Consider the following 25,439-nt stretch of genomic DNA (forward strand, 5'->3'; position numbering starts at 1 on the left):
GATACTAGGGGTTGAGTTGGACAGGATGATCCAAAAACAGAGAATCATGAGTGGGACACACCTGTGGGAGGTCCTGCAACAAGAATGGAGACCAATTGCAGATGAAAAAATCGACCCATCGCATGCCAAGATCATGCAAGACAGTGATTAAAGTAAAGAGTGGCTGTTTTGAGGAATCTAAAGTTTAATGGTTGCCTTTAGCGATGTATTGTTTGAGCCTAAGAAAATTTGGAAAACAATAAAATGTCCTTTTCCAATCTTCATAATCACTTGGTGTTTCCAAACTTAATCACAGAACAAAAAAATTAATTCAGACTGAATTATGGTTTACGAATGTCTTTCCAGTTAACTGCAGCTGTTCTGTTGCCCCTCTTTTATTCCTGAAAGTTATGGCTTAAGGCAGTCAGATATATACAGTATTTATTGATTTTGAAAACATTTGAGTTAGCACCATACCAAAAGCTTCAGAAAACTGTGTTCCAGTCCAGTCTGGCGTGTGCTCAGCTCAAGAGGTTTCCTAGAAGGTGGTTTTCCATTGTATTGGCTTAAATGTTCAGAGGCGACTCTAGCATGCAAACACAAACTTCACACCTTCAGTTGAAGTAAAGTTTGGCTGACAGTTACATCTACTCCAGAACCAGCATTCAAAAATTTGTAAGGCTGTTAACTTAGGATGTACTGTAACACAAAACTCATTATTTTAGAATCTTGATTTATTACCACGTATACAACAATAATGTGTACAGTTTCTCATTCAGTTTTAAATATAACAAAAATATTTATATGGATTTACTTTCTTAACTTTAGTATTCACAAAATCTTTGTCAGTATCGCTAATTTCAGTGTGGGTATATAAAGGGGTACTTCCCTGCTCATTTTTTATTTTTGTAGAAATATGAAATCTCTTTAGATTTCATTAAAAATTTTGCAACTATTATCAAATTTTGTTGTAGTGGTGTCCAATAGGTAATACTAAAAAATTGCTTTGATGGCTGTATCTGGGTCAGTTGTCGGCTCATCTGTAGTCTCATACATATTTTTTTCTGGGCCGGCATTGGCTCAATGTGGGAAATACCACACACCAACGAAGCATCTGCATTTTAGTTAACCCTGAGCATGAATGAGGATTTTGTTCTCTTCATCAGCCAGAACACAATGTACACCTTCACTTCATCGTCAACAGAAATGTCCCTTCAGTATGACTGAGGCGCACTAGACTTGCACTCAGAAGGACAACAGTTCAAATCCCCATCTGGCCATCCAGATTTGGGTTTTTTATGTGATTTCCATACACTGATTGAGGCAAATGCTGGAATGGTTCCTTTGAAAGAGCATGACTGACTTCCTTCCCCAACCTTCCCTATTTCAAGCTTTGGCTCAGTCTCTAATGACTTCGTTGTCGACGGGACATTAAACTCTAATGTTCCTTCCTTCCTGCCTTTCTTTCTTTCTTTCTTACTTTCTTCTGTGCTCTCCTCTCCTCTGTTTGTGGGACTGTACAGGGTCCCTGTCAAAGAAATAAATTTTGTTAGTATCAACTGTAAGCATTGTTGAGTTTGGTGCAAGGTCACAATTGAAGAGTAGCTCACAGTTTTAGGTAACCACATGAACGAGTACTGTGTAAATGCCAGTCGGTTGCTTGAACTGTGTGACTGATGTTGCATGGTGTTCTTCTGGATATCACCTTTTCCCCTCAAACTGGAAGTTACACTCACCAGCTGACTGCAGTCCCTTTACCATACAGGAGTCAAACTTCTTCCATCTGCAGTCTTTTGTCACCCAAATGATTGCTCCATTTAATGCTAAACGGACAGTGTGAAAGTTACAGAACATAATAGGTAGTAAACATGATTAAAATAGTCATATACACTGACAGAAAAAACTCGCAACACCAAAAAATAATTAATGTAGAGTAATGAAATGTCAATTGCAAGATGACAGGTTAATTAATGCAAGCCTGAGATAAACCATTGTAAATGTGAAATGCTGGTACATTGATAACCAGTGTAACAGCCAGAAAGTTGAATGCAAACATGCAAACGTACATGCATTTTACCATAAAGGTGGCGGATGCCAGTTTGTAGGATGGAGTTCCATGCCTGTTGCACTTGGTCAGTCAATATAGGGATGGACAACGCTGTTTCTGCCAGAGATTAGAGGCTCCAGATTTGTTGACCAATATAGATTGCATGTGTGCCACATAACTAAAGTTGCACGTATTGAACATTTTTAAGAAAAACAAAGTTAGTTTATGTTCAGTTTGATATACGAAGTGTTGTAAATAATCTAAATCAAACTGTTATAGTATACCATTGAAACTCGAAAAATTGTGATTCTCCAGGGCATAGACAGTGACAGTGGTGAATAATCGTGCAACCCAGATACAATATAGAACACTTTTATTATCACACAGAGCATACAGTAGACAACAAAGCCATAAGCCAGACCACTTGTCAGAGGTTTCTGACTGGGGTTCTGGTCAACTGGCACCCTTAGTGCAGAGCACTATGAGGGAGGCTGTGTGAAGTGATGTGGTGGCATAATGGCAACTGCGTGGAGTCATGTGGTGGCATGATGGCATCTGTGTGGAGTGATGTGGTGGCTTGATGGCATGGGGACAGACAGGTCTTTCAGGTGCAATATCATCTGCAGCAGTAAGGGTCATGGGGCAGTAGTGTATGCCGATTGGCATACGGATGGTAATTGTGGAGGCAGATCAGTTTGCAGTGAAGCAGGCCATAGCATGAGTGTGTGGCAGTGTTTGGGGATGGCAGTGTGAAGGGTGGATAGGGCTGGTGGGAGGTTCGTTGGAAGTAAACATGTTGTCATAATTCTGCAGTCCTTCACTGAGTAGGTTGTTGTCAACAAGTTGGATGTTGGGGTCCCCGGCAAGGAGGTCAGAGATGTCCAGTCATAATTTGAAGGTTGGCGGTACAGCATTAATAACAACAGGATAGGCAAGTGTCAGAGAGAGGGTTGCTTGGCAAGTGTTGACATTCGGTGAGGTGCGTTGTAGTGTCCAGGCAGATTTGAGTCGATTGATTGACACAGTTGCAGATTTTCTGGTTAATGACGTTTGGAAGGTTCAGTAGTCTCTTTGGAGCACTTTATGGAGCCCGAGTAGAGAGATTTGGGACAGATTGTAACATATCATCTCTTAACATTATGAAGTCACAGTCTGCAAGTGCTTTGTGATGAAAGACTTCAGGTGGTGAGTGTGGGAGGGGCAGTGGGATGTGAAGGCATGCTTCGTGGTTCTCGACATGTGTGACTAAGTCTAGTAGGCCTGGGGCATGAAGTCTGATGGCAGGGATAATGTCTCGCTGTATAGAATTTCACCCAGTGATGCTTGAAGGTCATGTCTTTGTGCTGTACGAAGTCCCAGGAGAACCCACAGGAGCACCTTAGTCCATAGCTCTTTGTGGCATGTAATTGCTGCCTGTCATATGTCGTGCTACCATTCGACCAGATCTTTACTTTGAGGGTGGTATGCTGTGGTTCTAAAACGCTTAGCACCCATCATATTATATAGTTCGAAAAAGAGTGCAGAGTCGTAAACTGCCTGTCCTGGTCTGTTGTGATGGAAACTGGCTGGCCGAAGTGTGAGATCCTCATTTCAGCAAATGCTTTGGCAGTGGGTTCAGCCATTGTAATACTGTTGCTTCGACCCAATGTGTGACATGATTGATCACCAAGAGAATATGGTGGTAGTAATCAGAGTCAGGTAGTGGACCGATAAGGTCATTATGTATTTGATGAAAGCACCCTTTGGGATCTCGGAAATCCTTTATATGGTTTCGTGTGACATAAGACTTCTCTCTTCTGACATGGGATGTGTGCACTAACATGGAGCTTATAGTTTTTCTTTACATTAGGCCACATAAACCTGTTCATCACTGTGGTGTTTTTGCAAATGCCCATGTGTGCCAAATTGTGGACCTTTTCAAATATAAAATAACGGTATTTTTGAGGTATAGAGGGTGTGTCCGATTTTGTGAAACATTGTGGAATATAGGGTGGGCTGCTCCCAGGACAGGGTGACATTCAGTCCATAGGTTTGTGGACAGGTCATAGATGAGGACTTGTAAATGTTCATAATGTTGTTATGCATCTACAAACTGATCATAGTTGAGATTAGATGACAAGACACTCATGATTCCTGAGAAGTAATCTGCCACAGTGTTCTCCAAGCATTTGAGGCGGTGGAGGTCCATGGTGAACTGGGCAAAGTAGTCTAAATACTAAAACCAATGGGAGCATGTGCCCTTGTGCGGGTTTTGCATAGTTGGCAAGTGGGTCTTGATTCGTGTAGATCTGAGGGGGCATCTTTTATGTTCTGTCTGAAGTAGCATACTGCTTTGTAAAGTGCCAGTAACTCCCCCTCATATGCAGACCACTTGCTTTGTGATGATGTGGGCTTATGTGATAAGAATAGAGTGGTTGCTGCACACCACCCCACCTCTTGTTGTAGCATAGATATGATAGCAGTTTCTTTCATTTCTGCTGCTGTGATGTGCTGTGCATAGTGAGGGAGTGTGCCAAGGTAACGGTCTGGGTAAGGCAGTCCTTAATGCTTTGAAAAGGGCTTTGCATCTCACGTGTCCATGTGGGTTTGAATTCACCAGTGGTATTATTATTGCCGGCAAGAGCTTGTGTTAGTGGTGCTTTCAGGGAGACTGTGTGTGGAATGTGTCTTCTATTCAAATTTATCTTGCCTAGGAACTGGCATAATACTTGATTGTTTTCTGACGGAGACAGCCGTTGGATAGTCTCTCTATACATTGTGCTGTGCGACAAATGCCTGATGCATTGACAATGAATTTGAGAAAGATGAATTCTTTGAACTGAAGTTGACATTTGCCTTTGTTGATTATGATATTGTTGTGAGAAAGGGTGTTGAGAAATTGTTTGAAATGGTTTTTGTGAGATTCCTTATCTGGTCAGAAAATTAAAATCTCATGAAGATAACCATAATGGAATGTAAATTTGAAGAGCAGACAACCAATGAAGTGTTGCCATATTTGTGTCATGTTCTTAAGTCCATACAGCATGAACATAAATTCAAACAATCTGAAAGGGATGATAATGGCCATTTTATGAATGCCATCTGGACACACTGGTATTTGTAAGTATGCCATCTTACTGTCAATAACACTAAAAACAGAGTAGTTTTCCAAATAATAGGTAAATTCCTGGCTGATGGTACAAGGATTGAGGATTCTGCGACCAATTTTATGGAAGAACGCCATGAACTGTCAGAGGGGTGAACTATCCACACTTGTAAGAGCTTGTCCTCTGCGGTAGGGGAGTAGGGGAGAAAGATACAAATTTTTGTGTGTACATATTGATGAAAACTTGAACTGGTAGAAGCATATTACTGAGCTTCTCAGATAATTACGTTCAGCTGCATTTGCTCTTCATATCACTGCTAATCTTGGAAAGAAACATATCAACCTTATGATGTATTTTGCATATTTTGACCCAATAATACCATACTGAATAATTTTCTGGGGTAACTCGTCACTTGGAAGAAAAGTATTAACTGCAGAAAACGGGCAGTAAGAATAATATGTGGCATACACCCAAGGACTTCATGTAGGTAGCTCTTCAAAGCACTAAGCATTTTAGTATTGCTGTCACAATACGTATTTTTGCTAATGCTAATGAAATAAGTAAACAATCACAATTTGAGAAGAACAGTGATGTACACACACTATGTAATCAAAAGTATCTGCCCCAAAAACATACGTTTTTTATATTACGTTTTTTATATTAGGTGCATTGTGATGCCACCTACTGCTAGGTACTCCATACCAGCAACCTCAGTAGTCATTAGACATTGTGAAAGAGCAGAATGGTGCACTCCGCGAAACTCACGGACTTCTAACATGGTTAGGTGATTGGGTGTCACTTTTGTCATACATCTATACGTGAGATTTCCACACTCCTAAACATCCCTAGCTCCACTGTTTCCGAAGTGATAGTGAAGTGGAAACATGAAGGGACACTTACAGCACAAAAGTGTAAGGCAAACATCGTCTGTTGACTGACACAGACTCCCAACAGTTGAAGAGGGTCATAATGTGTAACAGGCAGACATCTATCCAGACCATCACACAGGAATTCCAAACTGTATCAGTATCCACTGCAAGTACTATGGCAGTTAGGCAGGATGTGGGCAAACTTGGGTTTCATGGTGGAGCGGCTGCCCTTAATCCACACATCATGCCAGTATATGCCAGCGACACCTCGCTTGGTATACGGAGTGTAAACATTGGACAGTAGAACAGTGGAAAAACATTCTGTGGAGTGATTAATAATGGTACACATTGGGGCGGTCCGATGACAGGGTGTGGGTATGACAAATGCCCAGTGAACGTCATCTGCCACCATATTTAGTGCCAACAATAAAATTCGGAGGCGGTCGCATTATGGTGAGGTCGTGTTTTTCATGGAGGGGGTTTGCACCCCTTGTTGTTTTGCATGGCACTATAACAGCATAGCCCCTACATTGATGTTTCAAGCATCTTCTTGCTTACCACTGTTAAAGGGCAATTCGGCGATGACTGTTGCATCTTTCAACATGATCGAGCATCTGTTTGTAATGCACGGCCTGTGATGGAGTGATTACATGACAGTTACATCCCTGTGATGGACTAGCCTACACAGAGTCCTGACCTGAATCATATAGAACAACACCTTTGGTATGTTTTGGAATGCCGACTTAATGCCAGGCCTCGCCGACCAACATCGATACCTCTCCTCAGTACAGCACTCAGTGAGGAATGGGCTGCCATTCGCCTAGAAACCTTCCAGCACCTGACTGAATGTATGTCTGCAAGAGTGGAAGCTGTCATCAAGGCTAAGGGTGGGCCAACACCGTACTGAATTTCAGCATTACCAATGGAGGGCTCCACAAACTTGTAAGTCATTTTCAGCCAGGTGTCTGATACTTTTGATCACTTGGTGTATCTACAATACTAGAGGGAAAAATTAACTTTATTGTACATTGTTAAAGCTGTCAGCTGCTCAGAAAGAAGTTCAGTATGCAGCAGTAAAATTTTTTGATCATACTGTATAACATAAAATATGTAGTGAAGCAAGTTTTAAATCTAATTTAAAATCATTACCCTCGGACAACTCCTCCTATCCCATTGATGAATTTATACTGGTAACCAGTATAAAAAGTGTGATTACATTAACAATAATAAAATGATAATGTGTTTATTAATGTTAACACTAATCATGTATACATATCCTATATACTAACTCGTTCCACATCATTTCAATGGAAGAATCATTTAAATGATCAATAGAACATGTAACTAACTAACTGCCACATTGATTGACCCTAAGGAGGTCCAGTGGTAGACGCATGGTCTGTATTATACCAGGGTGGTTGGGTGCAGTGATGATCTTACAGACTGTTCAGTTCTGGAGTACTGGGAGCGGTTTTGTGAATTTGTTCTGGATTATCGATAGTGCCATGTTGGCACGATTTAGAGACTTTGGGAAGATGGAGTAATCTGATGGAGGCTAATGATGTAGCCAGTCGATAATTTGCTGTGTTGTGTTGTGTATCTTGTCTGATGACATCGGTATCATATTGTAAGCGAGAGTTTGTTTTGTGCCTGTCGAGATGGAGTTGTTGAAGATGGTCAGTGGTATGGAGCCATTCCTGGAGAAGCCACCAGAGATGGCGGTTGGTTATGGAGCGATCTCTGCCACCATTGGGGGACAGGGGGGAAGGGGGGGGGGGGAGCTGAAGCTGAGTAACTGCTGCTTGTGCGAGACCCCTCTTCGAATATGTGTGGCAACAATATAAATGTTTATAAGCTCCCACATAATTATTTTGTGCCAATGTCGTACTGTTCTCCCTCCCCTCCCATTCCCTCCCCTCCACAAAGCACAGTATCATGTTGGTTGTAATTTTCTTGCCTACTGACATTAAGTTTATCAGTTCTTATCAATCTTTTCACCATGTTGGTCATATTTAAAAATATAATAAAACTCTCCCACTAAGACATTATGACAAATAGAGCTTTAGTAATGCAAGCAATGTCAGTTCTTTGGGGGCGAGGTAGTGTCTCATTTACATAAACTAGTTTTCCTGTATGTCTCTGAATAACACACTTCATCTGAGACTTGTAAGAAAACATGCAGTCATTGAAGTGAGCTGTGTGTTAATTGCGGGAAGCGTATGTGTAAAAGTGCTTGTCGCAATATATAGATGATTTAAAAATAGTATGATACACACAACCCATATTAAACAATATTGGGAACGTGGAAAAGGGAATGAGATTTTCACTCTGCAGCGGAGTGTGCGCTGATATGAAACTTACTGGCAGATTAAAACTGTGTGCCGGACCGAGACTCGAACTCGGGACCTTTGCCTTTCGCAGGCAAGTGCTCTACCAACTGAGCTACCCAAGCACGACTCACGCCCCGTCCCCACAGCTTTACTTCTGCCAGTACCTCATCTCCTACCTTCCAAACTTAACAGAAGCTCTGCCAGGTTCGGAGGAGAGCTTCTGTTAAGTTTGGAAGGTAGGAGAGGAGGTACTGGCAGAAGTAAAGCTGTGGGGACGGGGCGTGAGTCATGCTTGGGTAGCTCAGTTGGTAGAGCACTTGCCCGCGAAAGGCAAAGGTCCCGAGCTCGAGTCTCGGTCCGGCACACAGTTTTAATCTGCCAGGAAGTTTCATGGAAAAGGGAGCTAGCTAATGTTGTTGTCATCATTGCAAGGGGTCAGAGAGAGGAGAGTACATGGCAGGCTCACAGTGCTACTGGCAATCTCTTCAACAGTTAAGATGTACATGTTACATAGTTACACCTGCTACAGCTAACACACATGGGTACATTTAATGGGTGAAGTACACAGAAAATAATTACAAATTACAAACAGACCAGATTAAGGATATACCATATTTTGTAAGGGCATATCTGCACTTCCACTGTTTTCCATAAAACTCCTCTTTTGTCTTTACTACTATTGCTACTGTTACAATGCATTTGTTACAATGCATTTGTTACAATAGTTTTTTCAGTAACAATGGTTCAACTAAAGTATTTTAATTTTGTGTGTAACAGGACAACCACTGTCTGAGGATTAAGATCCTCGGTGACTGTTACTATTGTGTATCTGGCCTGCCAGAGCCTCGGTCCGATCATGCCCACTGCTGTGTTGAAATGGGGCTCGATATGATTGATGCTATTGCGTAAGTATTTTCTGTGCTAAATGAGTCTGTACCTTGTACTATCTTACAGTAAGATACTTTTTTTCAGATTCTGTCCTGGTTGTTAGTTTGATGTTCAGTGTGCTGGCTCATGAAATTAACTAGTCCGCCCCATCAATATCAAACCCATGTAGTGTGTTAATATTTCTTTGGCCGGCCTGAGTATGGTTTTTATACATTTTTCCACACACATGTACACAAATGGTGAGCCAATTCCTCACTCTGATTTGGAATAGAAAGCTATAATAATTACATTACAACTCTACACAGAACAGAGCTTAAATGATGTTACATAGGAAATATTTTCCTGATGTTCTGTGAAATACTTTTTGGTCAAAAGCTGTCTTTCAACTTCCTAGGTTATTGTCGGTTGCATTGAAGGATAAAATGATAAGCAACTTGCACAGGTAGTCCTGACGTAGTTCCAGTGAATACAGAAAAGAAGATGTACAATGTGTTTTCAAATGAAAACATTACTTTTAAATGCTACACAGAAACTATTATATTTAACACAAGTGAAAATAGAGCTTTTAACATCATGAAAAATCACTACATTAGTTGGCACAGGTTCTCAAAATTTAAAGAACAGTGGTTCAGTAATCAAACAACATTTTTCTTGTAGGGTATCTGAGTAGAGTTAAATGCTCATCCATTAATACTCAACAAAATAAACCAGTCGAGAATTGTACTTACTAAATATAGATCCTGTGTAGCATAGACTGAGACTCTAAAATGCTTTTTCGAAAATATGTGAAGCACAGTCCTTTTAACCTCAAATGTCACTGAAAATGAAAGTAAGTATGATGACAAGAGTTTACGTAAAGATATGTGTTGACTGATTTTCATCAAAATCATTGTGGCAATTTAGATATTTGTCATAAACATGTACCAGCTTTCATGGGTCCTCTGCAAGGAAAAAATGTCTGTTGCCTGTCAGTGGTGTCCTTAATCATAGTTATATGCAATTTCTCATTTGAGGAAGCTACAGGACTTAATATCACCAGGGACAACAACAATTTCGGCTGCTCTGTGGAGGATACTATACTCACAATGTAACTTGACCCTTTTCTGAGATTGAAAGAATTAGCGGAAGCCGGATGACTTCAGTTGGGTATGGAATGTTTGTGCCTGTTGCAATTCTTACCCACTACATAATACAGCATACTGTATCATTGTAATAGGCACTGTGAATGCAATGTTCATTCCAGTATGCTGCCTGCATGCCTCTGAGAAAGAGGCAGACCTCTCCTCACCCCCAACAGTAGCCGATACACTGGGCACCGATAGCATGCTTCTACTTCCAGCAGTTCCAGAAACAACTATTTTCAAAGATGAAAAGGTAATGGATCAAATGACATTTTTCCTCTAGTAGGAATCTGCAGGGTATGGCATGGCTTGATGGACAAGGGAATGTTCTTTTGTAGAGGGTACAGGAAAGCTGGTACAAAGTCATGACAAATATCTTGATCATCACTATGATTATGTAGAAAAATAGCCAGCAGATGTATGCAGTATTTGTTTATAACCACTTTCTAATATTCATACTCTTTTTAGTTTTGAGGCATACTGATTCTTAAGGACAAAAAAAGCTCTCGGTTATTTTTTCAAATCATTAATGTGTATCGTCCCATCTTAGTCTTTTAATTAATTCCTTTTAGTAGATTAATGAAATAAATTAATTCTGAGTTTCAACCCATCTTAGTTTAAATCAGCCATCACTGTCATCATTTTTTTCTGAGGGATATTGGTGAAAATCTCCAGTTATGTCATTACTTCACAATCTTAAGCAAGAGTATTAACCAGAACGAAATTTTTGCTCTGCAACGAAGTGTATGCTGATATGAAACTTCCAAGTGTATTAAAACTGTGTACCAGAGCGAGACTTGGATTTGGGACCTTTGCCTTTCGCAGGGAACTGCCACCCAAGCACAACCCATGACTTGTCCCTACAGCCTTAAATGATCTCCTACCTTCCAGACTTAATTTGTTAGAGCAGTTGCCTATGAAAGGCAAAGGTCTCTAGTTCATGTCTCAGCCTAGTACACAGCTTTAATCTGCCAGGAAGCTTCAGGAGTAATAACAATAAAAGTTTGGTATTATCCTTTATTTTCTGTAATCAGTGCTATCCAATATTTCTGTAGAACAGGGTAGTAGGAAAATACTACCAACTTACTACTACATGGTGCAAGATGTTGGTTACAAGCACTATATTGAGTATCACTGTTAACAGGTCTGTGGTGGAAGCAACAGATGTCCAACTCAATATGAGGGTTGGCATCCACTCAGGCCGTGTGCTGTGTGGTGTGCTGGGCCTGCGAAAGTGGCAGTATGATGTCTGGTCTAATGATGTCACACTTGCAAACCACATGGAAGCTGGTGGAGAGCCTGGGTAAGCCATAAAAGTTGCACTGTTAGAAATAACAGTTCAGCTTACCTCATGGCAAGTGAAATATGTTTTTATTTGATAACTAGTGTTGTTTATACAGTTATCTTCACATAAGATTATTTGATAAGAATAAAATGGGTCATCAGAATATGTACATAAACTTGTACTAAAAGGGAGAATCAAACAAGCATTGATAAGGCTGAAAATATCCATGTGATGCTTGTCTGTGCTTTAGTTCCTTTTGTGCTGTTAGTTTATGTACATAACCTTTTGGCCCATTGTGATTTTATTAACAGAAGAACAGATGCAAAGGTATTGTATCTGTAATGCTTGTCAGTAGGTATAACAATAAATGGGTCAACTTTTGTATGTGATTCCGTACATTAAAAGTAAGAGGGACCCGCTAACATGGGGGACCATATTGTTGAGCACCTCATTTGAACAAGTATCAAGAGTGGACATTACATGCTTCCCTTTCTGTGAACAGGTATTCATATTTTGGAAAGTAACTTTTATCAATTCATGTTTCTTGGACTTTGTTTTGTGCTGCAATGAGAATTACCTCCTTTCAAATTATTCATTTTTGAAAGCCTTTACATAGAAGGACCCTGAACTGGGTTCTGCTGCTGCGAATTGAGTCATTCCACACCAAATCTCATAAGGCTCTGCTTCGTCACACACACACACACACACACACACACGCACACGCACACAGATTAATGATATTGATTTTGCAGCCGTGTGCACATAACACAGGCTACATTGGACTATCTCGGTGGTGAGTACGAAGTGGAAGCAGGCCACGGTGGGACAAGGAACCAGTACCTTCGGGATAACAGTGTCACCACGTACTTCATTGTGCCGCCTGCTAGGAGACGGAAGGTAAGTGCTGCCTCTCATTTTAAATCCAGGACCTGCTATTTTTGAACTTGTTGTTTTGTACATACTTCGAAATTTTTGTTCTACATTTGAATTTCACTTAACTTTTTTTAATGACATTTGGTCACATAGAATGTTAATAAGAAAAAAAGAAGAAAAGGGTACCTAATACAGCATAAACAGAGACAAAAGTTCACAGGTGATAAATGGACAGTAAAAGAAGGGACCCAATGAGAATTTTTGAAAAGCTCAGATGTGAATTATAACGGAATGTTAATGTGACTGTTGTTCTGATGAACCATTTTTTTTTCATGTGCCAAAAATTCCCTAGGTTCTGTAAGTTAAAACAATTTTCTTGTGTCCTGCACTTACAATCTATCTTCAGTTGTTCTTCCATTTGGCAGGAATTAATTTTTTCCTTGGTAAGAGAATTAACACTTGGCAAACACCATTAATGGCATTACAATGCACAAGGTTTCCTCTCTCCACTCTGCCCACCTTCCCCTCTTCGATTTCCCACCTCCCTTCCTCCAATAGAACCTGAAAATAAATCAAGTGTCAGTATCAGCAAAGGTTTGTGTGCAAGCATGTATTGATTATTTTTGTGTGTAATTACCATGGCACGTGACACATTCATAAAAATTGTGTATCAGTGCCATATGTATATATATGGTTATAATAGAGGGAAACATTCCACGCGGGAAAAATATATTTAAAAACAAAGATGATGTGACTTACCATACGAAAGCGCTGGCAGGTCGATAGAAACACAGACAGACACATATATACACACAGAATTCAAGCTTTCGCAACAAACTGTTGCCTCAGCAGGAATATATATAAAAAAAAGCACTGGCAGGTCGATAGAAACACAAACAAACAAACACATACACACACTCAAAATTCTAGCTTTCACAACCAATGGTTGCTTCGTCAGGAAAGAGGGAAGAGACGAAAGGATGTGGGTTTTATGGGAGAGGGTAAGGAGTCGTTCCAGTCCCGGGAGCGGAAAGACTTACCTTAGGGGGGAAAAAAAGGACAGGTATATACTTGGCGCGCGCGCGCGCACACACACACACACACACACACACACACACACACACACACACACACACACACACACACACCCATCCGCACATACACAAATATATTTTTCACGCGTGGAATGTTTCTATATATATATATATATATATATATATATATATATATATATATATGGGAAGGAGAGGGAAAGACAAAAGGATGCGGGTTTTAAGCCACATCCTTTCATCTTTCCCTCTCCTTCCTGATGAAGCAACCGTTGGTTGCGAAAGCTTGAATTTTGTGTGTTTGTTTGTGTGTCTATCAACATGCCAGCGCCTGCATGCATGCCGAAACACACGCTGCAGCATCAACTCAACAACTTCTTTAACAATTCATATAGGAGCTGTTGAATCAACTTTCATACACTCTGAATATTTCACCAAGTGATTCCCATCTTTTTACAGATTGAAGTGATTAGCAGAAGACATTTCACCTTGTATGAGGAACTGCCGGAGTACTATACTGACAGACAGCTGGCAGGCTTTTGTGGAGTAATTAGCAAAGCTGGTACACTGTTCAGACAACATATCAGTCACGATGTTGATTATGTTGATAAACAATCAATACATGGGTGCAGAATCTGTAACACACACAATCCTTTTTGATATTCACATCTCTTTTAATTGTCAGAGATCGGGAAGGGAAAAGGTTAATGGAAGGGGGGGGGGGGGGACAACATTTCAGCATAGAACACACCAAATAAAATCCAAGGAATGTGCCACATTTGTAAAGATTGTGGAAGTGTAAGGGAAACACAAGTATTTTTAATTTTCGTCAAACGTACTTATTATTCAACTGTAAGGGAATTTTCTGCAAATTTTTTTTTCTTCCACCTAGTCTATACTGCTTAGTGGTTTATTAAGACACACAGCATGCAGTACTACAAATGTGACCAAATTCCAAATTTATGGAAATGCCACACTTGTGGACTATCTACAAATGGTCGTGTATTACTGTTGAAGAAAGTGATGACAGTTATCACTTAATTGCTCAAAAGTACGACTTTGTTGTAAACTGGTGTAACTTCCTGAATAATTTCTGGTGGGAAACTGGGCTTTTTGTGACCCACAGATACAACATGCATAAACTGTAACATGAACTGTGCGAATAACAGTGTCCTGTATACAGGATATTTCCAAACAACTGACAGAGAGAAGAATGAGGTGCCTCTGTTTGACATCTATACTTGACTGTGTTCGGTTGCTTCCTGACAAGCACTGTATTTACTTATATAGGATCGGCAGGTTCAGCATTATGCAGGACAAGCTGGCAACTGTTCTCCGCAGCAGCATTTTACTATGTGGTGTGTATTTACATTGATAACCTGCTGCAACATCAAAACTATTTAGCCTTGTGTTTCTTCGTATGACAGCCCAGCACTCATAAAATATACTTCCTTCTAAACTTCAAGTTCAGATTAGATCCCCCCCTGCAGGTCTGGGGGTTAGAATAGGCCTGAGGTATTCCCGCCTGTCGTACGAGGCAACTGAAAGGAGTTTCACATGTTTCGGCCTTTATGTGATGGTCCCCTGTAGGGTTTGACCTCCATTCTTCAAAATTTTCCCAAAGAGCAAGCCAATTAGGGAAGGGTGCCTTACAAGGTGCATCATGTCCATCATGCATTAAGATCTTTAGCGCACTTTCTCATTGTCACATTTCAGTCCTGCCCATTCTCCATCTCTTGACTGAGGGCACCTTCCTGGGTGCGTTTACCACCATGCACTATGCAGTGTTGATTTCTGCATTGATCTGTCCCCACTTCTAAGCCGGAGAAGCATAAGTCTTCTTCAGCTTCTCTCGGTAGGAAGGGGTAGCTTGGGTCACTCCATTCCTAAGTTTCTTCTAGTGGAAAAGACAACACCTGCCAGTGGCTGAAGAGCCCAAAAGCAGCTGGTTGTATGGATTCACACTCATCCTCAGTCCCGGAGACTGAGCCAGTGAAGTCCTCCTAGCCAGGGAAACCCAAGGAGCAGCGAGAGAAATCCAAAAAGAAAGCCCCTAAGACCAGAGACATTGCAGTGGCACCCACACCACCGCTACCTACACGCTCTGTGGCTGAGGATGGGGTGGAGATTTTGGCGACTCCAGAGGACCTAGATCTTTCCAGTCCCTCAGACACAATGGACATAGACTGCTCAGGCAATAAATCGGTGGCATCAGATGACTCTGAGGCGTAAACTGCCTCATTGAATGTTCCATGCCTTCCCAGTCTCATGATGTCATCCCCCAGTGGAATTGCGGTGGTTTTTTCCACCACTTGGCTGAGCTACAGCAACTGTTAAGCTTTACACTTGCTATTTGCGTTGCCCTCCAGGAAACCTGGTTCCCAACAATGAGGACTCCTGCCCACTGTGGCTATAAGGGATATTACAGGAACCATAGTGACTACAATCGAGTTTCAGGTGGAGTTTGCATTTATGTTCTAAACTCGGTCTGTAGTGAACATGTGCCCCTTCAAACCCCTCATGAAGCTGTGGTTGTCAGAATAGGGATGATGCAAGAAATAACTGCAATGTTTATCTTCCTCCAGATGGTGCATTACCCCTGAATGTATTAGCTGCACTGATTGATCAACTGCCTAAACCTTTCCTACTTCTGGGAGATTTTAATGCCCATAACCCCTTGTGAGGTGGTACCGTGCTTACTGGCCGAGGCAGAGATGTTGAAACTTTACTGTCACAATTCGACCTCTGCCTCTTAAATACTGGGGCTGCCACACATTTCAGTGTGGCTCATGGTAGCTACCCGGCCATTGATTTATCAATTTGCACCCCAGGACTTCTCCCATATATCCACTGGAGAGCACATGACGACCTGTGTGGTAGTAACCACTTCCACATCTTCCATCTTCCCGTCACGCCGCAGTGTCAGGCACACGGACGCCTGCCCAGATGGGCTTTGAGCAAGGCAGACTGGGAAACTTTCACCTCTGCTGTCACCGCTGAATCTCCCCCACATGGTAACATTGATGTGATGGTTGAGCAGGTGACTAGCACAATTGTTTCTGTGGCAGAAAATGCGATCCCTCGTTCTTTACGCTGCCCGAGGTGTAAGGCAGTCCCTTGGTGGTTGTCGGAAGTTGCTGAAGCAATTAAGGAGTGTCGGCAAGCTCTACAGTGCCATAAGTGGCACCCTTCCCTGGAGCACCTCATAGCTTTTAAACGGCTCCGTGCCCGTGTTCGGTACCTTGTCAAACAACGGAAGGAGGAGTATCGGGAGAGATACATCTCCACCATTGGGTGCCACATGTCACCTTCCCAAATCTGGACAAAGATCAAATGAGTAACAGGCACCAACAGCTGTCCCCGGTGTTACCACAAATGGTACTGACGCAAACACAATTGCCGAACGCTTTGCTGAGCACTTTGTTCAAGCCTCTGCGTCGGAGAATTACCCCCCCCAGCCTTTTGCACACTCTAATGGTGGCTGGAAGGGAACATCCTCTCATTCACTACATGCTGCAGTGAATCCTATAACACCCCATTTACAGAGTGGAAGCTCCTCAGTGCCCTTGCACAGTGCCCCGACACAGCCCCTGGGCCTGATCGCATCCACAGCCAGATGATTAAACATCTCTCATCTGACTACAAGCTACATCTTCTTGTCATCTTCAACCAGATCTGGTGCAATGGTGTCTGTCCATCGCCATGGCGGGAGGGCACCACCATTCCGGTGCTCAGACCTGATAAAAACCCACTTGATGTGGATAGCTATCAACCTAACCAACATTCTTTGTAAGTTGCTGGAACATATGGTATGTCGACAGTTGGGTTGGGTCCTGGAGTCACATGGCCTGTTGGCTCTATGTCAGGGCAGCTTCCACCAGGGTCGCTCTACCACTGATAATCTTGTGTCCATCGAGTCTGCTATCCGAACAGCATTTTCCAGATGGCAACACCTGACTGTGGTCTTTTTTGACTTACTTAAAGCATACAACACAACTTGGCGACATCATATTGTTGTCATATTGTTTGAGTGGGGTCTCCGGGGACCAGTCCCAATTTTTATCCAAAACTTCCTGTCGCTCCGTGACTCCCAGAGTTCCATCCATATCCAGGAGAATGGAGTCCTGCAGGGCTCTGTATTGTCTGTCTCTCTATTTTTAGTGGCCATTAATGGTCTAGTTTCAGCTGTTGGGCCCTCCGTCTCACCTTCTCTATACGCAGACAACTTCTGCATTTCGTACTGCTGCTCCAGTACCTTTGTTGCTGAGTGGCACCTCCAGGGAGCCATCCACAAGGCGCAGTCATGGGCTGTAGCCCACGGCTTCCAGTTTTCAGCCGAAAAGTCGTGTGTCATGCACTTCTGTCGGCGTTGTACCGTTCATTTGGAACCCACACTTTAACTTAATGACGAATCCACTCACTGTAGTGGAGACATATCAATTCCTAGGACTGGTTTTTGATGCTCAATTGACTTGGCTCCCTCATCTTCATCAGCTTAAGCAGAAGTGCTGGCAGCACCTCAATGCCCTCCATTGCCTGAGCAACATCAATTGGGTTGCAGATCGCTCTACGCTACTGCAGCTGTACAGAGCCCTTGTCCATTCCCAAATTGACTATGGGAGTGTGGTTTATGGTTCGACAGCACCTTCAGCATTGCATATACTCAACCCTGTGCATCACTGTGGGGTTCAATTAGCGACAGGAGCTTTTAGGACAAGTCCGGTGACTACCGTTCTGGTGGAGGCTGGTGTCCCTCCACTGCATATCAGACGTGCGCAACTGCTCGCCAATTACGCAGCACACATTCATAGTTCCCCTAAGCATCTGAATTACCATCTCCTTTTCCCGCCCATGGCAGTCTGTCTCCCGCATTGGTGGCCCAGATGGAGGCTAACGATTGCAGTTCTTGTGCGGTCCCTTCTCTCTGAATTGGAGTCCTTTCCTTTACCACCTCTACTTGCAGTCTGTTCATGTACGTGTCCATGGTTTACGCCTCAGCTGCAGCTTCATCTGGACCTTTTTCATGGCCCTAAGGACTCCGTTAACTCCCCCGCTCTCCGCTGTCACTTCCTCTCGATTCTTTATGTGTTCTGGGGCTCTGAAGCGGTTTACACCGACGGCTCAATGGCTGATGGTCACTTAGGTTTCACATTTGTTCATGGAGGACATATTGAGCAGCACTCCTTACCAGTTGGCTGCAGTTTTTTCACTGCAGAGCTGGCGGTCATATCTCTTGCTCTTGAGTACATCCGCTCATGCCCTGGTGAGTCATTTGTCCTGTGTACAGACTCATTGAGCAGCCTACAAGTTATCAACCAGTGCTACCCTTGCCACCCTCTGGTATTATCCATTCAGGAGTCCATCTATTCCCTGGAAAAGTCACGCCATTCCATGGTGTTTCTACATCTACATCTACATCTACATTTATACTCCGCCAGCCACCCAACGGTGTGTGGCGGAGGGCACTTTACGTGCCACGGTCATTACCTCCCTTTTCTGTTCCAGTCGCGTATGGTCACGGGAAGAACGACTGTCTGAAAGCCTCCGTGCGCGCTCGAATCTCTCTAATTTTACATTCATGATCTCCTCGGGAGGTATAAGTAGGGGGAAGCAATATATTCGATACCTCATCCAGAAATGCACCCTCTCGAAACCTGGTGAGCAAGCTACACCGCGATGCAGAGCGCCTGTCTTGCAGAGTCTGCCACTTGAGTTTGCTTAACATCTCCGTAACGCTATCACGGTTACCAAATAATCCTGTGACGAAACGCGCCGCTCTTCTTTGGATCTTCTCTATCTCCTCCGTCAACCCGATCTGGTACGGATCCCACACTGATGAGCAATACTCAAGTATAGGTCGAACGAGTGATTTGTAAGCCACCTCCTTTGTTGATGGACTACATTTTCTAAGCACTCTCCTAATGAATCTCAACCTGGTACCCGCCTTACCAACAATTAATTTTACATGATCATTCCACTCCAAATCGTTCCGCACGCATACTCCCAGATATTTTACAGAAGTAACTGCTACCAGTGTTTGTTCCGCTATCATATAATCATAAAATAATTTGTGTGGACCCCAGGGCATGTCGGAATCCCCGGCAACGAACTTGCTGGCAGGCTGGCCAAACCAGCAATGCAGCCAAACAGGCAATGCAGAAACTGCTTCTGGAGATAGGCATCTCCAAAGCTGACCTGTGTTCTGTCTTACACCGCAGGGTTTTCCAGCTTTCGGAGATGGAATGGCATAACAGCACGCACAACAAACTGCGTGTCATTAAGGAGACTATGAATGTGTGAAAGTCTTCCATGCAGGCCTCTCGCAGGGGATCAGTTGTCCTCTGCCGGCTCCGCATTGGCCATATGTGGCTAATGCATGGTCACCTACTCTGTCCCAAGGACCCATCTCAGTGTCGCTGTGGCCCCCAGATAACAGTCGTCCACCTCTTGGTGGACTGCCCACTTTTAGCCACTCTGTGGCAGACTTTTAACTTTCCCGGCACCCTGCCTTTGGTGTAGGGCGACAATGCCTCCACAGCAGCTTTAGTTTTACGTTTTATCCATAAGAGTGGATTTTATACTTCTATGTAGGCTTTAGCGCATGTCCTTTGTCCCTCCGTGTCCTCCATCCTAGTGCTTTTAGTGTGGAGGTTTTAATGTGTTGCAGAGTAGGTGGCTTTCCCTTTTTGTTCTTGTGGTTGGCCAGCCACTGTAATCTGCTTTCATGTTTTACTCTCCTCTGTTTCTAGCATCTCTGTTGTTTTCTTGTCCTCTTTTGTTCCTTTTAGTGTTCATTGCCTTCCCTTCGTTCTTGTGGTTTTTCCTTTCTTTCCATTTTGTGTTATATATTTCGTTCATTTTATTCTCACACTTGTGGCATTGTTTTATTAGGAACAAGGGACTGATGACCTGGTAGTTTGGTCCCTTCTCCCGCCTTTAAATCAACCAACCAACCAATCAGATTAGATATGCTTTCTGTTCCATACATACATGGTGAGCAGTATTAATTATGTGGGACATGATATAAAATAAGAAAACATATTACAAAAAAATAGATATGCTAATGTTTCTTCCACAGATCTTAAGTAAAACTGTCCTCATGAATGTTGTACAGGTAACAAAAATCTGAAGCATATTTTGACTTAACGACTTAATAAAAAAGCTTGTCAGTGTCTGTTCCTCTTGTTATCATTAGAATATTGTACTGGTTTGCAATATTTTTCTATGTGGCCTAAGCGTATCAAAAGACCATTTCTGAGAGGTTCATTTGTCTTACTTTGAATAGTGTGTTAGATAACAGTGTGTCAGTCTTTCTTAAATGAAAAAAGTGTGAAGATGTTACAGTGAAAAAACGGGGTGACCAGAAAACTATACCACCGTCGTATGCCTGTTATTGCAGAAATTTTGTGTCATTCTTTGGTACCAACATTAGGGGGGTGCATTGAAATTTATTCATCACGATGAAAAATTGTTGGCTAGAATTTCTTAATCTCAGAAAGCAGTTAGTGTTTCAAGTTGACCAAATTTCAAAACATACATTAAATTTTGGGTTGTTGTACAACCATACTTGAGTAACAGAGGGGCATATACAAATGCTTCGGAAATTCACATATTCTGACAAGTGGAACAAAGATTTGTTAGAAATATTGCCTTCTGTGGGTATCTATTACCTTTGTTAACTGTTTGCTACACAGAAAGTGCCACAATGTTCTAATGAAACAGTCAAATTGTATTTTTCTCAGAACTTCTACACATATTATGGTCTTGTTCTGCTCTAATTTCTTTCAATACTCTCTACCTGTAACCTGGCTCTAACCTAAGAAATATGCTCCTTGATTCCGGTAATCACCAAGATCTTGTCTTTGGTGCTTGAGCCCCCCCCCCCCCTTCTCCCCCACTCTTTCAGTAAGATAAGCAGCTAATCTTTCCTCCCCCTCTATTCAGATGCAGGCTCAGTTGCAGCCATGAGCACGGCACGGATATGAGATTTTTTTTTTTTTTTTTCCCCAGTCAAAAAAAAATTCGTTCAGCTCATTGTTCACATGGCTGACAGCTGTCTTAATCGAGGGTTGGTCATGTCAGTGCAAGACTTAAGTAAACCCCACAGGAGTGTGCGCTGTTGCTGCTTGCCTTGTCTCCATGTCATCTTTGATGCTAGATCCTAAGTTGCTAGCCAGGCTGTTTCCTGCTCCTCCTGCATTAAGTGCCTTATCCTCACTATCACAATCGCTACACAAGGCCCTAATTTTCTTTGTCAGCTGACTAAATTTGATGCTTGGTTTCATGGTGCTTGTGACCTGGTGTTCTGTAGTTAGCTTTTCCTGTAGCAATTGGCCTACACATCTCCCGTGACTGCTCCCTGGTAGCAAGACCCCCTTTTTTTATGCAACTTTTCTACAACCTAGCCTTAACATCATTTCTACAAGTCTGCTGCACCCTGTTAAACTCACAGCTCAAAGGCTACAGTCTACATCTACATCTACATCCATACTCCGCAAGCCACCTGACGGTGTGTGGCGGAGGGTACCTTGAGTACCTCTATAGGTTCTCCCTTCTATTCCAGTCTCGTATTGTTCGTGGAAAGAAGGATTGTCGGTATGCCTCTGTGTGGGCTCTAATCTCTCTGATTTTATCCTCATGGTCTCTTCGTGAGATATACGTAGGAGGGAGCAATATATTGCTTGACTCTACAAAAATACCTACAGAAAAGACTTGCTAACATTTTAAATTGAATTCAATGTTTTATACTCTTTACTTTGCCCTTAGTCAGTTATTTTGCTGCCCAAATAAGAAAATTGATTTACTGCTTTTAGTGGCTCATTTCTATTTTAATTCTGTAATTATTAGCTGATTTAATTTGAATACATTCAGTTACCCTTGTTTTTACTTAGTTAATGTTCATCTTATAACCTCTTTTCAGACACTATCCATTCCATTCAACTGCTCTTCCAAGCCCTTTAGCATATCTGACAGAATTACAATGCCATCAGCAAACTGCAAAGTTTTTATTTCTTGTCCCTTCTTTCCAAGGTTCTCCTTGACCTGCTTTAATGCTTGCCCAGTGTACAGACTGAATAAAATGAAGGACAGGCTACAGCTCTGCCATACTCTCTTCTCAACTGTCTTATTGTCATGTCTTTTGACTCTTCAAACTATAGTCTGGTTTTTGTGCTACATGTAGATAACTCCTTGTATTTTATCCCTACTACTATCTTCAGATTTTCTAAGAGTATATTGCACTAAACAATGTCAAAAGGTTTCTATGTATGTGCAAATGCTACAAATGTAGGTTTAGCTTTCTCCAGTTAGTCATCTAAGATAAATCTTGGGGTCAATATTGACTTGTGTGTTCCTACAGGTTTCCAGAACTTGAACTTGTCTTCCATGAGGTCACCTTGTACAAGTTTTGTCATTCTTCTGTAAATCAGCTGATGGTCAAGCATTCACACATGTAAGCACCAGCTTTCTTTGGAACTGGAATTATTACTTTTTTTGTGAATACTAAGGATATTTCCTGTCTCACATATCTTGCATACCAGGTGGATTAGTTTTGTCAAGAGTGGCTCTCCCAAGAAAATCAATTATTATAAGAGAATGTTGTCTACTTTAGGACCTTCTATAGACTTTCGTCTTTCAGTGCTCATCACATTCTTCTCACAATTTTGTATGTCGCATCTTATCTCCATCCATTTCCTCTTCTCTGTCCACTATAATTTGGGAGGATGATGGTTGAAATTCCCAACCAACGATCCAGATCCAGATTTAGATTTTCCATGATTTGCCTAAATTGCTTAAGGCAAATGCCAGGATGGTTCCACTGAAAGAGCACAGCCAGTTTCCATCCCCATCCTGCCCTAATCTGAGGTTGTGCTTCATCTCTGATCTAATTACCTCATTAATGGTAGGATGTCAAACACTAATCTTCCTTTTCTTTCTGCAATATTGTCTTCAGATGTGTTTTTCTTGTACCCTTCCATGTATTCCTCCTAATCTTCAGCCTTCCTTATTTTGTCTCACACTGGCTTGTTATCAGAGTTCTTGATACTCACACAGTTGCTTCTCTTTTCTCTAAAGTTTTCTTTATTTTCACTATAGGTGGCATCTCTCTTTCCTATAGTCAAGCATTCTTGTACAGCTTTGCATTTCCCTTCTACCCATACCTGTCCTGCTATTTTGCACTTCTGTCACCTAGTTTTTAGATGTTTGCTATCTTCACTTCTTGTGTTCTTATATTTTACCCCAGTAACATTAAATTCTTGTAAAACAGTTCCTACTGGCTGATTTGCCATGTAAAATATTTGGTTCCTTGCTTTCTGTAGAAGCATGAGAGATCTTGACAGAAGCAGGCTAGTTTTTATGCTTGGGTCTTTTATTCAGTCATGCACTGACAAAAAAATTTCTCAGTTCTTATCACCTCCATCTTCCTCATTGTCTCCTCACTGTTGTGACTGTTCATGGCACAATTATGATAGTACATTATGTACCGGGAATGACACTTTCCGATGTATTTGCTGAATTTTTATTTTATTTTATACCCTGCACTAATTTTTTTATGCCCTCTATGACATTTATTGTTCATATGGACAACAATCATTATACATCTCATAGCGGATACATAAAATTGAAGTCCACTATGGTGTGCCTCGTTTTCTGTTTATGGTATGGATGGCTGCAACACATCAACTCCTGCTTGTTGAAGTTGATTGCCACTGTCACATCCATAAGCTTGATCTATTTTGGTGCAACATTACGCTTGAAGATGTTAAAACATAACACTGGTTGCAAATAAAATAAAACTAATAAATATAGTTGGAGGTTTCAACCATACTGCATAAAGATGTAGTAATGGCTGTAATCTCATGATACATCAGATGATGTGTGTACAAAGATACTGATACCTTTTTGCAGTTACTTCTTTTATATCGGCCACCTTCTTTCTCTCCTTTCTGGTGGTTCCATAGTGTACTATTGCTTCACACTCATGATTGTACCCAAAGACTGAGACTTAGAGTTTTCTTTTTGTGTGTGTTTACCTGCTGCAACTTTTTATGATACTATATACAGATTCCATCAGTTTTTAAATATTTTATTTTATTAATGTTAATTGTAATTTACTCAAGGAATGTTTCATTAAATATTCTTGCATTAATAACTGCGTTATTAATTACGTTTTTACTATGTGTCTAATCTGGTTGAACCAACATGTAATTCTCATAAATACTTAGATATAATTATATGAGGCAGGTGACATTTGCTCCCAAAATGGATCATTCACAGTAGGAGAATGTTGTCAATCTTGTTGGTTTATTAATTCATAGTGTTCAGTACAGGGTGGTATAAGTGAAGCAAGCTTTGTACACATTAATCTTTCAATTACCTGTGACCTCATTTGTTTTTTAGTAGAGCCAATACACAAAGGAGGGTTCCTTTGGTACATGATAAATGGTTTACCCAAAGGCAATCTACATTTGTGTTCTTAAAATCCAAGAAACAATTTTTCATCACAATGACATTTATAATACAGGTTTAATTCTTCTATTTAAGATTTATAATTTGATTAACAGAAGATGGGTTTATTTATTTTAATTACATTTAACCAGGTTCCATAGCGCTGTGTGAACAAAAGTTAATTGAATATGAAAAAAGTCACAGCCATTTTGTTTAGTCTCAAAAACTCATAAGAATATTTAGAAAACAGAAAGAAAAGACCATAAACATTAGAAAAAGGACACACAAATACTTCAATAATATGCTACAGTACAATTGTGAATAACAGTTTTAAATTAGAATTAAATGTCCAGGGTTTATCACTCAGTTATCTTAAAATTCTGGAAAATTCTGCTGGAAACCTTTAGAATAATGCACAACTTACTGCATAATAGTTCAGATGAGTGATTAAATTTCTGCTTGTT

At 41.4% G+C, this 25,439-nt stretch overlaps 1 protein-coding gene across 4 annotated transcripts in view; it reads left to right on the plus strand.

Annotated features, from left to right (window-relative positions):
• LOC124605803 (Ca(2+)/calmodulin-responsive adenylate cyclase) overlaps window positions 1-25,439 on the plus strand; it is a 353,810-nt gene that overhangs the window by 171,931 nt on the left and 156,440 nt on the right. For all 4 annotated transcript variants that reach the window (XM_047137705.1, XM_047137704.1, XM_047137702.1 and 1 more), the window contains 3 exons: window positions 9,089-9,216; window positions 11,465-11,623; window positions 12,358-12,502. In XM_047137705.1, the coding sequence (XP_046993661.1) occupies window positions 9,089-9,216; window positions 11,465-11,623; window positions 12,358-12,502 (432 nt within the window). The remainder of the gene's footprint in view (window positions 1-9,088; window positions 9,217-11,464; window positions 11,624-12,357; window positions 12,503-25,439) is intronic.

The sequence above is a fragment of the Schistocerca americana genome, chromosome 3 (assembly GCF_021461395.2).
Source record: "Schistocerca americana isolate TAMUIC-IGC-003095 chromosome 3, iqSchAmer2.1, whole genome shotgun sequence".
In the NCBI taxonomy this organism is placed as follows: domain Eukaryota; kingdom Metazoa; phylum Arthropoda; class Insecta; order Orthoptera; family Acrididae; genus Schistocerca; species Schistocerca americana.